At 66.6% G+C, this 12,815-nt stretch overlaps 2 protein-coding genes across 2 annotated transcripts in view; one reads left to right on the plus strand and one right to left on the minus strand.

Annotated features, from left to right (window-relative positions):
- The first annotated feature begins 1,709 nt into the window (after window positions 1–1,709).
- Window positions 1,710–12,815, plus strand: part of ARHGEF1 (Rho guanine nucleotide exchange factor 1) — a 17,462-nt gene continuing 6,356 nt past the window's right edge. The window contains exons 1-9 of the mRNA XM_026077408.1: window positions 1,710–4,821; window positions 9,389–9,579; window positions 10,180–10,257; window positions 10,438–10,521; window positions 10,626–10,739; window positions 11,043–11,141; window positions 11,245–11,287; window positions 11,829–11,934; window positions 12,017–12,157. Coding sequence (XP_025933193.1) covers window positions 10,231–10,257; window positions 10,438–10,521; window positions 10,626–10,739; window positions 11,043–11,141; window positions 11,245–11,287; window positions 11,829–11,934; window positions 12,017–12,157 — 614 coding nt within the window. The 5' untranslated portion in view covers window positions 1,710–4,821; window positions 9,389–9,579; window positions 10,180–10,230. The remainder of the gene's footprint in view (window positions 4,822–9,388; window positions 9,580–10,179; window positions 10,258–10,437; window positions 10,522–10,625; window positions 10,740–11,042; window positions 11,142–11,244; window positions 11,288–11,828; window positions 11,935–12,016; window positions 12,158–12,815) is intronic.
- CD79A (CD79a molecule) lies at window positions 5,117–7,144 on the minus strand. The gene is made up of 5 exons (XM_026077480.1): window positions 7,003–7,144; window positions 6,030–6,503; window positions 5,805–5,923; window positions 5,610–5,678; window positions 5,117–5,487 (listed from the first exon to the last, which is right to left on the minus strand). Exons 1-5 carry the CDS (start codon window positions 7,061–7,063, stop codon window positions 5,374–5,376), a joined length of 837 nt encoding a protein of 278 aa, XP_025933265.1. The 5' UTR covers window positions 7,064–7,144; the 3' UTR covers window positions 5,117–5,373.

Genomic DNA, 12,815 nt, shown 5'->3' on the forward strand with positions numbered 1-12,815 from the left:
GGACGGGGAGCCCCGGCACCGAGAGGGCCATGACCCTGCCGAACCCCAGGACCGGGAGGGCTGGCATCCCCAGGAGTCTTGGCACTGAGGGGACCGTGACCGTGCCGAGCTCCAGGTTTGAGGGGACTCAGCTGAACTCCAGCGCTGAGGAGACCCCCCAGCAGAGAGGGCAGCCACCCCATAGTGCCAGCCTCGCAGCTGAGGGAAGGCACCACATTCCCCACAGCTCCAGTCCTCTGGTAAACACCTGGCTGTGTATCCCTGGGGTGTCAGTTTGGACTCAGGGACTGTGAGTGCTAGCCCTAGGGAAGGAAGCTCTCTAGTTGGAGTACGGGGCTGGGAAGCAAGGAAGGAGAGGATCCCGAGGCGAGGAACTGTGATGGGAGCAAGTGGAGTTCTCTTTTTTTTTTCCAGGAAAATGAAAGGGGACAGCAAGGCCCACTTTGTCTCTCTTGCTCCCCAGTTAGGTGGAAGACCAGTCTGAAGAGATGTCCGTCTGCTTTCCTCAAAGACAGCAGGCAGAGATGGTAGCCTTGAAGAAAATGTAGTGAAACTGACTTCAGCAGTGAACTAGGTGAAGAGGGCAGGTGGAGAGGAGACCAGTGACACACAAATGGCACACCACCTGGCAGAAGCAGGCAGAGCTGACACATTTCGCTTCTGCCTGCCTGAAGCTTCCACTTTCTGTTTGGGTGGGAGGAACTTGCCAAAAGGGTAAAGTTTGCACCTCTGGGTAAGAGAGACCCGGCTTTCTGTGCCCCAGGACGCGGCCCACCCTCGCGGTGGCATGCATCTGTCTGGGTATTGTGGTGGTGAGCCTTCCAGGCCCGTGGGGTGCCACCCTGCTGGGGTGAAGTCCCGCAGCCAGGACAGCAAAGCCCCCAGGGTTCCCGTCTGGGAAGCAGTTCCCCTGTGACAGGGTTTGGGAAGAACTTATGTCCTGAAAGTTCCTTCTTAGGTCACCCTCTCCCAAAGCCTGTATTTACGTGTCATGGCTGGCAGCCCCAAAAGCCCAAGCGGCTGGCGTGGAAACGGGGGGCGGCTTTGCTTTGAGGCACGCGCACGTCCTTTCTTGGCGCTGATAAGGCAGGAAGTGCGCAGTGTGCACGAAGAACTTTCAAGGGTTTGAACCATACTGTGACACTTGTTTTACCACAAGAGTTTACGCTTTCAGGCAATTCGTACCGCTTCGAAGCCAAAGGTGGTAATCTGCTAGTGTCCTCTCCGTCTGTCGTGGGAACACCTTAAAATAACATAACGGGCAGCACAGAGCTATTTCTTAGCAGCCACGTGTGAGCTCTCTAATGTCTCCCGCCTGAGCGGGGCTGCCCTTCCCTGCGACTCCTGAGCCTGTTTGTGCTGCGCCTTAAATAGCGACACGGCGCAGCTCAACTGGTTCGTCTGCCACATCCGCGCGAGCTGCCTGCCCCGCGCCGATCTCCCACGGGCGCGGGCGAAGCCCTCCCCGTCCCCGACACCTGTGATCTTGTCACAGCCGCTGAAAACGTGCAAGGGCTGGCAGCCCCTGGCACTGTGATACTAATCATTTCAGCACTCTTTTGTCTTGACACATTTGGGAACACATTCATCTTTCTTACAGCTACAGTCAAAACCTCGAGGCCACAATATAAATCCACGGCTCTGAAAAAGTGGAAGGAGAAAGGGCAAAACATCACACAGGTAAGAATACTTGATATATTTTATTCTTCTTTTGTCTTTTTTGTTTGTTTGTTGTTTTTTTTTGCTAACGTATCTCACTTCTGAGGTGAAACACACTATTAACTGAGCAATGTCTCAACAATAGTCTCAACATGAGTAGCCCAGTCTGTGATCTAGTCAGGGCTCAAATTACTAGTGACACGCAGAAAGTGCTTGTAATTATTTAATAATTAACATATAGTTAGAATAATTGAAGCCAGAATCCTCACGCCCTGATTCAAACAAAAGTCTTTGCTAGCAATAAAATGGATATAAAACACTTAAAGGGTGCAGGGAGAATTATGTAAAAAACCTAGAAAAGCTGAAATCCAACAAAATCATTAATATCTTTGGTTTCTTGGCCGCAGTGTGGAGAGGAGCAATTCACTTCCACGCCAGTTCTTGAAGGTGGTAGATCGGAGGGCTGAGGCATCTAACAAGGGCCAACCACAAACTGCTTGTGTTGGATGCTCCCTCTGCTGGTTACCAGAGCGGCTTTCCTTGGCAAAGGCATGGGAAATTTTGTCCTGAAATAGACTTCTCCTCCTCCCCACAAAAGGKAAAAACTCCTGTAGCCGTTTGCACGACGATTTTGGAAACATTGACAACTCAGTTTGTTAAATCAAAAATGTTCTGGAAAAATTCTGCAGCAAATTATTGTTTCGTTAGAAAACAACACTTCCACGTACAAAGTAGTTTGCTTTAAAAAAAAAAAAAAAAACACAAACTTTATGGCAGAAGGAAGCTGCAAGGCCCCCACTGAGAAGGAGGATTCCCAGCATACAACAGATCCTGAGAAAACAGATGAAACTTCCCCCAGGGACGTGGCAGACTCTGACCCTGACGTCACCGACCTTCGACACGGTGAGCCGGTGCCTGCAGGGTTCTCGTCCGTGCTGCCACCGGAGCCGCGGGAGCGGGGAGCTGCCGGCCTGTGAATTTGGGGGGCCGGGCCACCGGCGGGTCCCCTYAAGGGTACCCGCGTGCCCGAACAACCACGAGCCACTTTGGAGGGCGAGCTCTCCTCGCTGGCCACCACCTCCTCTCGCTTAAGAAAATGTAAACCTTGCTGCCCGCCGTCTACCTCTGCTCGTACCTGCCCGCAGCTCGGCTTCCTGCTGCGTTAACATTAGGGCAGGAATGACAAAAGAAACGTCCTTGTGGCCCCCCCAACCCGGCCCGCCGATCCCTCCGTACCCTGGCTGCAGTCCAGCGCAGCCACGGCCGCAGCCTGACATCTCATTCCCATTGTGCTGCCTCCTGCATTCCCACACGGCAGCTTGTCGGAGGCTGTCGGCACGGAGCCGAGCTGATGCTGAGCCAGACACAAATGCGAGGGGACAGTGTCACTGCTTAGTCAATTATAATCAGAAGGTATCAGTATCAGGATTAGGCTGCTGTGGTTTTCCATGCCTGGCTCCAAGAAGGAGCGCAGCGGCTCATCTTTCTGTGTGCGTTCGCGTTCCRTCGGAGGCCTGGGTTCTTATTTACTCTGCGGCTACAGAGAATTAGGCCCAAATATGTCACTGCCCATTTATTTCTGCAGCTCCGCTGCGGCAGCGGCTAAGCAGCTCTGCATAGCGCTCTCTCTGGAGGCACCCAGGGGAGCCGTTGCCGAAGCCACCGGACACAGCACCCGAGTTAACGTGCGCAGCTTATGAACGGGAGAAAAAAGCATACATCAAAATCAATAAGCCACGGGGTAACAATTCCTTAGGTAAGCAATAGAGCTTCCCGGGGCCTTTCCTCCTCCCCTGATGTGGCCCTGACATCCCCCGGTGCCTAAAGATGCAGTGGTGATCGCTCTCCCCTCGCCCTGCGCCCCGTACCTCCTTGCCTCAGGTGTGCTGGCATCCACGGAAGGAGGTCGCAGGGCAGGGCCAGACGGCAGGTTTCTTTCCGTGTCGAAGCCCCGCTCCTCCCTTCCCCTCCCAGCCCGCCCCGGTGGCCTTTCTGCATCAACAAATGCTCGCTCTGCCAGCCCCGGGGCTTCAGCAAGGACCCAGCGTGGGGGGGGAGAGCGCAGCTGGGCCATCTGGCGCCCCCAGGCTAGGCTGGGAGCTGGGAAGGAGGCCGACACAGCGCCCGGGGCAGTTTGGGGCCGTGCAGAGAGGGGGTGACCGGGAGGATGGGGCAGCGGCTGCCCTCGGCCCGGGCGAGGCGCCCCCCCCCCGGCTCTGCTCGCTGTCGCAGCACTGCCTTCTGCAGCCCGCAGAGGCCTGACAGGAAGCAGAGGAAGTTTTGTGCTCTTCAGCTCTCCCCTGCTCCGTGTTTATCTTCATAACAAATGTTTTATTAATATCCCGCGTTGCTGGTTCTCCAAGCGCGTCTGGAGGACGGCGGCGGGGAGGGCCGGGAGCGCGGGCCGGCCGAGGGAGGCGTTGGGGAGGACACGGCGCTTGTGCTGGGGGCGGGTGAGGAATCCCCCCCTAACGCGGAGGGGCTCGGCTTTGGGGAGCCTCCTCCTGACACCGTCTTGGGCCCCGGGGGCACGGGATTGCTGCCTCCATGAGCACCGCGGCACCCTGCCCGCTCCCAGCCCCCCCCCACAACTCCCCCCGGCCGCAGCTGCATGTCGCGCGCTGCAGCTGCCCCCCAGGGCTGCAACAGGTACAGCTGCCTCGGCGGTGAGGAGGAACCGAGTCTGAGCAGGGGAGGCGAGTCCCCGGCACCCCTCTCGCTGGTGGTTTTTATCCTGGGGGGCATTTCGGTGCCCAAAAACCCAGGAGTGGCCGGCACAGGCCTCCTCCCTCGGGCAAGGCAGGGAGAAACTGTTTACCCTTGGGCCCTGGGGCGCCGAAGTGCGAGCTGAGGAAGTTCCCTTACTTCGCGGGGACGTCCTTCACTAAAACGTGCCAATTTTGGCTCCCTGTGAAATTATCCCAGTTTTCCACAGGTTCATGGGGACAGGGTCATCCCCGTGGACGCTTCCAGCTGGGGCCTAAAACAGCCGGTGCCTTTGGCAGGGGAGAAAGGGGCGGTGTGGATGGGCAGTGCTCGTGGGGAGGCCCGTGGGTGCTGATCCTGCTGTCCCCATGCAGTGCGCTTCGCCAGCACGGCCGCAGGCTCCCGGGCGCTCCGGGTGGACGGGGAGGTGGCAGCGGAAGCAGCGCTCTGCGACTGGTGAGTCCCCTCTCCTGGGGAGACGGAGGGGGCAGCGCCCGGGCAGCCAGGGCGGGAGAGGGGACAAGCTTTGCTTTTCCTCCTTCTTTTCGGGAGCGATGACTCCTCGTTTGCCGCCGGCCTGGCAGGGGGAACGGGGCGGGTCGTGGAAATTCCCGCTGCGGCCCACGGGGCGCTTCCAGCCCGGAAAGTCTGAGAAGCGCCAGCTCGAGGCAGGGCCATGGCCGGGAACAGAGCGGCTCTGTTCCTGTGAGCCATGCGCAGCTGCCCCCTGCCGCGGACCCCAGGACCCCCGTCAGCATCTCGTTAGCTTTATTGGTCGTCGAGGCGCCCAGCCGGTGGGGTGGGAGGCGACACCAAGGGAACCCTGTGATTAAACAGCCAAGCAAAGCCAGGGGGCACTGGAGCTGAAGGGGGGGGAGGCAAGAAGGGGCGTCTGGCGCCGAATTCCCCCTGCGTGCGGGAAGCTGGTGTGCGAGGGGCAGCCGGGGTGGGGGGGGCTGCGGGGTGACGCGGAGGCGAGGCCCCCCCCGCCCCGCGCCGCGCGGCCCCTCACGGCTTCTCCAGCTGTGCGTCGCCCGCGCAGAGGCTGCCCACGTCCTGGTAGGTGGGCTGCAGCCCCCGCGAGATGTCCTCGTACATGGAGCACTCGTCCAGGTTCAGCCCCTGTGGAGGCAAAGGCGCGGAGGGGGTCACGGGGGTCCGTGTCGTGCTGCGCTGCGGTGGGGGTGGCGGCAGTGGCTGCAGGGAGGGCCGGCGCGCACGGCCCCCCCTTCGCCCCGGCTCACCTCGTAGAGGTTCTCCTCCTCGTAGGCACTCTTCTTCAGCTGCAGCAGCCGCTCGTTGGCCCATCGCTTCTGCGGTGGCCGAAAAGGGCAGAGCTAAGCACGGGGCATCACCCCAGCACTGGGCCAACTCCAAACCCGCCGCTGCACGCTCTGGGGGGGGACAGGGGGCAGGGAGGGCTGGCGCCTGGGGCTCACCCTAAAGAGGAGGAAGAAGCCGGGTCCCACGGCGCAGAGCAGGAGCAGGATGCCCTCTGCCGTGATGATCCGGTTCTTGGTGGACTCCTTGATGTTCAGGAAGGGCACRGCCACCGGGTCTGAAAGGGGGCACATGGAGGGGACGGGGGGGGACAGGACAGGTGTCAGCTCGACCCCAAACCCTTGCTGCCACCGCCCCCCCGTCCTGCGCGTGCCTGCACTCACTGCGCACGCGCAGGTAGGTGCCGCACGACTGCCCCGTGGCCCGGCCAGCCTCCACGCGGCAGAAGTAGAGGCCAGCGTCGCTCTTGTCGACATGGTGGAAGATGAGGAYGGCATGGTTGTCGAACTGCTTCACCGTGCGGTCGCCATCGCCGTTGCGGCTGGCGTTGACGGGGGTGAAGGAKGCGCTGCAGTTCTTGCGGGGGCACACCCGGTTCCAGGTCACCGTGGCTTTGCTGGGTGCCTCGAAGACGCACTCCAGGCTGACGCGGTCGCCCACTGTGGCGGTGTGGGACGTGGGACCGGCCGCCACCACCACAGAGGAGCCGCTGGAGCGGCAGCGGGCCGCTGCTGCCTGGCGGTTCTCCACCGAGACAGGGGTTGGGTCAAGGCGGGACGGGGCCGGTGGCGGCGGGAAGGTGCAGCCGCTGGTGTTGCAGGTCCGGTTGGCTGTGGCGGGCACGAGGAAGAGGCACCCTGCGGGCAGAGCGCAGGGGCACCTCAGGGCCCCACCGGGAGCAGGGCCGGGGGTGTCCCCAGYGGGCTCCTGCACCCCGCGTCCCCCCATGCGGCGCCCCAAACCCCCCAGGCCTGGTTTCGGTTCCTCTTTTGGGGCCTTGTTGACAGGAAGTGAAAGGGCCAGGCTGGGGCCGGTGCTATTCCGGGGCGCCTCGGGGGACGGGGTGCTGAGCRGGGGCACCTGGGAAGGGGGCGCGGGGACGGGCCCTTCGGGGTGCCCTCTCCCCCCCCCCAGCACACGGAGTGGAGCCGTGGCCCGCCACCGCCGCTGCGCAAGCCGCGAGCCATGGCCCAGCCCGCGCCTTTGGGGTCAGCAGATYGGGATGGGCCGCGGCGCGAGGGCGTTTTCAGCCCTTTGGGGATCAGGAGGACGACAGGGCGCAGCAGGGGGCTCTTCCCATCTGGCTCTCGCCGCCCGCTCCGTGCCCCCAGAGTCCCCTGCCTGGCCAGGCCCTACCTGGGAAGAGGCAGAGGAAGAGGGGCAGCGGGGTGCCGCGCCGCCTGGGAGCGCCCGCCATGCTGAACCGTGCTGCGCCGTGCTGAGCTGATGCGAGCTGTGCCGGCGTCGCCGAGCGCAGCCCCGCGCGCCACGCGCCTGCGCCGGGCTCTCTGCGCCGGGCCCCGCGGGAGGAGATGCGCCCCAGTGCCCTGCACCCGCCCCTGCCCAGCGCCCCGGGGGTGAGGCGAAGGGCCCCGGCCCGCCGGGGGGTGTCGCGGGCACYGAGGGCGCCTGCGCAGGGGGGAGAGATCCCGACACTCCACCCCGAACGTGGGATCCCCTATAACCCGCGCCCGGAGATGGGGCGTCCCTGCGAGGGTGCAGCCCAGCAGCCCCGGGGAGGGCTGCCCCGTGGCTGCGCACCTCCGGGTGGACCCGCGGGGCTGCGTCGTGTCATGGGGGCACGCAGGGGATGCAGGGCCTGGGGGGGCCTGAGGGCACAGGGGGGCCTGGAGGAGGTGGAGGTCCTGGAGGAGCAGGGGTGCAGGGCCCTGGGTGCTCAGGGGTCCTGGGGGTGCCGGGACCGGGATGCACCGTGGCTCCTGGGGGTGCAGGGATCCAGGTGCCTGTGGTTCCTGGGTGTGCCAGGACCGGAGCTCCTAGGGGTGCAGGGACCGGGGTGCACTATGGCTCCTGGGGGTGCAGGGACCGGGATGCATCACGGCTCCTGCGGGCGCAGGGATCCGGGCGCCCGGTGCCCCACGGCCCCGAGCAGCGGCGGGCGGACGGGCGGCGCGGCGGAGCCCGGGGGAGGCGGTCCCGGCTCCTCGCTCCTCCCGCAGGAAGCGCCGAGAAGGGGCGGACGGCCCGGACCCGCCCGGAACAGGCAGCGGGTTCCCGGTTCCCCCGCCCGACCCGGCCCGGCCCGACCCGAGCGGCGGCGCGGCCCGGCGCGGTGAGTGTCCCCGCCGCGGGCCGGGCCGGCGGAAGTGACCGTTTCCCGCCGGGTTCCGGTGTCGTGTCGGCCCGGGCACCGGCCTCGGCCTCGGCCCCGGGACGGGACGGGATGGGCACGGCGMCGGCGCCGGGGGGGGGCGGCTGGGGCGGACGTGAGGCTGGGAGCTCCGTGGGGGGCTGTAGAGCATATGTGGGGCTGGGAGCATGTGTGGGGCCAGCAGATCTATGTGGGGCTGGAAGTGTACACGGAACCAGGAGCTCCGTGTGGGGCCAGGAGACCTATGTGGGGCTGGGAGCATGTGTGGGGCCAGCAGATCTATGTGGGGCTGCGAGTGTACACGGAACCAGGAGCTCCGTGTGGGGCTGGGAGCGTGTGTGGGGCCATCAGATCTATGTGGGGCTGGGAGTGTACACGGAACCAGGAGCTCCATGTGGGGCTGGGAGGGTATGTGGGGCCATCAGATCTATGTGGGGCTGGGAGTGTACACGGAACCAGGAGCTCCATGTGGGGCTCGGAGGGTATGTGGGGCCAGGAGATCTGTGTGGGGCCGGGAGCGTATGTGGGGCCAGGAGGCACGTGTGGGGCTGGAGAGCACACAGGGCCAGAGGAGGCATTTGGGGCTGGGCGTTATCCAGCCAGGGGCTGTGTGTGGGGCTGGGGGTTACATGGGGCAGGGGATGCGCGTGGGGCTGGAAGCGGTGTGGGGGGGGCAGGGGTCTGCTCGGCCTGGGCCCTACGGAGGGGGGGGCTGGGGGGCTCCATGCAGGGCAGGGGCCATGTCCAGGGCGGCGGGAAGAGAGAGGGGTGCCTGTCCGTGGGGCGCCTCACAGCCAGGGCTGCAGGGCTGGGCCCCCGTGCACCCACAGCGCAGGCTGGGGGGGGGGGTGTCCCCTTCCCCCCCCCAGCTCTTGCCCCTCCCTGGCATCGCCGCCCCTCCCTGGCAGCCCTGCAATGCCAGGAATCCCGGAGGCATTTGGATGGGGGGCTTCGGTGGCACCCGCCGTGTTCCCCCCCCCAAACCACACACACACACACCCCCGGGGGGCGCCCTGCTCCCCCCAAGGCTGGGGGGCATCTGCTCCCCGGCACGGTGGCCCGCTCCGGACAGCCGGACCCTGGACGCGGTCCAACGGGGACAGGGCAGCGGCCGAGGGTGCTGCCAAGCGGGACGCGGGGCTGTGGGGCAGAGGCGAGGGGCAGCGCCGCGGCCGGGGGGGGGAGCGGGGTGCCCTGGCGGCCGTGAGGCAGAGCCCTGGCCGGGCCCACGGGCCACCGTGAGGCGGGAGCGGGGGGACCTGGGGGTTGGGGGGCAGGAGGGGGCCCCCGGGCCGCGCCGTGGGGTGGGGGGAGGTCGGGGGGGGGTTGGTGCCGGCGCGTTGCACATCACTTCCTACAGGAAGCTTTGCTCTCTCCGTAAATAATCCGGGGGCCGTTGCTTTGTTTTAGAGCCTGAGGAGCCGCCTTTCCGCCGTGGGGCGACACGGCGAGGGGGGTGCCCCAAGGAGCCCAGGTGTCTGGGTCCTGCCCCCCCCCCACCTCCCCTTCTCGGGGCTGCACTCCATCCCATCCCCCCCCCCCGGCTCGGGGGGGGTTGCCACATTTCCGGACTCGTTTCAGCAGCACCCGCTTGGAAACAGGTACGTGGGGGGAGCGCAGAGGGAGCAACCCGGAAGGCCCCCAGTGCCCAGAGCAGGGGGTCTCAGCGCACCTGTGCCCCCCTGCTCCGGGGTCTGCCGGATGGTGTGGGGGGGTCCCAGAAGCGCCCCCGCCCCGGGGGTTTGCCCCCCGCAGGGGGTCAGAGCGGGCTCCCAGGGGGCACGTGGGGGTGTGGGGAGAGCGTGCGCTGGGGCGTGTACGGAGCCAAGGGGCGCACAGACACGCACGCGTGCGGGGTGGGGCYGACGGCAGGGCCCCCCCCTTCCCTGCCCGCACCGCCCCCAGCTCTCAATGGGGCTCTTTGTGCCACACAGAGCCCCATTGACAGCCCAGTGCCACCCCCGCCCCGAACGTCTGAGCTGGGGGTGGGGGGGAGAGCCGCTCGCCGGCCCTCCCTGCGCGGCGGGGAGCGCGTCCGGCCGGGAGCCCACGCGCGCCCTCGCCCGCGCGCGCCCCCAAACCGCACACCTATATCCTGCTTGCCGCGGGTGGGGGGGGCCCCCGCCCCCCACGGCTTCCTGTGCCGTGGCTCGCCCAGCAAACTCGTCTCGTCTCCCCATGACTCCCTCTCTCCCTTCCAGGCGTGAGGTGTCGAGGCGGCAGACGGGGCCCCCCCACTGCCCGGGGGCACCATGGAGCCCGAGGAGGCGTTTAACGGGGTGAGCTCTGAGGGGGGTGACGGGGCTCCCCTGCAGCCCCCACATCAGCACCCTGATCTGGGCAGATTTCTAGGGCGGAGCTGTGCCCCGAGAGGCTGTTTGCGCTTTTGGGGGGGGTCCTTCCCCCCCCAACCCCACCGCGCTCCTCCCTGCACCCCTCAACGCCATCTCTCTCCCCAGAGCCCGGCAGCGGGCGCTCGCGGCGGGTCCGTCGTGGCCATCATTGGCGCCGAGGATGAGGACTTCGAGAATGACATCGAGCCGGTGAGCGGGCAGCAGGGCGCCGCTGCGGCCACGGGGCTGGGGGGGGGCCGCGGGGAAGGTGCCTCACTCTGCCCCCCCCCCCCACTGTCCGTCCCCCCCTCCAGAACTCCGATGACCAGAACAGCATGTTCCAGAGCCTGGAGCTGGTGCGGCAGCACCCGGCTTATCTCATGGCCTTCCTGCAGCACGTCGTCCTCCAGTTCGACTCCTGCCCCGTGGTGAGCGCGTCGCCGGGGGGGGCAGCCTCCCGGGGAGGGGCAGCAAGGCCTGGGTGTGAAAGGGGTTACCTGCAAGCGTGCAAATGCCCCCGGGGGGCATTTACATGCGCATGCAAGCGGCTGTGCTGCATGTCCCCCCTTAAATAACCTCTTCTCTCTGTTCCCCCCTCCCTGCTGGCAGGGGCTGGAGTTGAGGTAATGCCCTGGGGATTTGGGGGGGGGGGTGTGGAGCGGGGGGGGCGCTGGGTTGTAGGGGGGCGGGGGGCCCTGCCTTCACCCCCCGCCTGCATGCCCCCCCCCCAGCTCTGCTACCTGCACGTGGACATGCTGCGCAGGATGAACCCCAAGGAGGGCAAGAAGCAGTTCCTCGAGTTCTGCCACTTGTTCCTGGACAAGGCAGGGGTGAGTGCCGCCCCCCGGCCCCCCTGCACCCCCCCAGCTCCCTCCCCCCCCGGAGCCGCCGGGGGGGCTCAGCGGTGTGCCCTGACCCCCCCCTCTCTTGCAGCTCCTGCGGGTGCCTGTCCCCCACCAGGTGCAGTTCGAACTGGGTGAGTTAACCCCCCCCCCGCAACCCCCAGAGCAGGGTTTGGGGACGCAGCTCGGCCCCCTGCCCCCGGCTCTGCTCCCAAACACACGCCTGCGCCCCACGGCGCCCCCTGGCACCCCCCTCCGGCACCCGCTGCCTGGCCTGGGCCCTTCCTCCAGCAGCCGCACCCAGCTGGCTGTGGCGAGAAAGGCCGGAAGCGCCTGGGAAGCCCCGGCCAGGGTGAGCTCATGGGTCTGTGGCTGGGAAGAGGGGGGGGCCGTGGGGGGGGGTGGGGACAGCGCCGCACGGCTGCATGGCACCATCTCCCGGCGCTCGGGGACGCTGCAGCCGGCCCCGAAAYGCCGCCCCGGCCGGCCCCCGCACACGGCCCCTCGCCATCCAAGCCAAGTCCATCCCGCGGGGGCCCGGGAACAGCCCCCAGCACTGTGGCGGGGCACAGGGAGCCCCCAAAGCTGTCGCGCCCCCCCCTGCCGGCAGCCCCACACGGATCTGGGGTGGGGGAGCACGGCCAGAGGCAGCTCACGGCCCCCCTTCGCCCGCAGACCGCACGCGCCCCGAGCTCCTGGCGGATGAGGTGCAGCGCCGCTACCTGCAGGAAATCCAGGCCTTCCAGGAGCCTGAGATCTCCCGGCAGCTGGAGGACTTCAGGTGGGAGGAGGCTGGGGGCTGCGGCGCGGGGAGGAGGGGGGGCGCGGGGGCGTCCCGCCGGTGCTGACGCCCCCTCCCCTAGGTCCAAGCGCCTGATGGGCATGACGCCGGGGGAGCAGGAGCTGACGGAGCTGGAGTCCTACCAGACCCGGGACGTCGGCATCCGGGAGGCCAAGGAGAAGCAGCTGGCGGAGGTGCTGCTGGCTCGGCTGGAGGAGATGCAGTGAGTGGGGCAGGCGGCGGGGTGGCGATTTCGGTGCAGCGGGGTGGCGCGTGTGCCCGCTGCCCCATGGCCGGTGCCCCCAACGCCGGCGTGGGGTTCGGCCTCGACTCRCGGCTGCAAGGAGCTCAGCCCCTCTCCAGCGGAGCCGTGCGCTGTGGTTCGGCTGACCTGCTGCCTCCGCACGCTTATTCACACACACACACCAACTTCTTCCCAGGCCCTTTCCCCCCGCGGCCCAGCCGGAGCCCCCCCCTCAAGCAGGACGTGAGCCCCCAGCCGCCCCCTCCGTGTCCCGGCTGCCTGGCAGCCCCCGTCCTCCTCGGCGCAGCCCCAGCGCATCTGGCGCCCAGCCCGGAAGTGTGGACGGAGCCAGATGTGGCGGCCCGGGAAGGGGGGGAACACCCCCTCGCCGCCCTCCTCCCCCCTTTTTCCTGGGGATTGCTGACGATTGCATCAGCCCCGGCGCCGTATAAACCCCCTGTCCCCCCGCCGGCCAGCCCAGTCCGTCCCCGCTGCTCCGTCCCAGCACACGCGCACGCCTGCTCACTGGAACATGCTCCAGCGCCCGGCACCAACACCCACAGGCAGATATGGGGCTGGCATACCGGTGAGGGGGGGCCCTGGCGCCGGGGGGAGCACGGCGGGGGCTGAACAACAG

The sequence above is a fragment of the Apteryx rowi genome, unplaced genomic scaffold (assembly GCF_003343035.1).
Source record: "Apteryx rowi isolate R43461 unplaced genomic scaffold, aptRow1 scaffold_1113, whole genome shotgun sequence".
Lineage (NCBI taxonomy): Eukaryota > Metazoa > Chordata > Aves > Apterygiformes > Apterygidae > Apteryx > Apteryx rowi.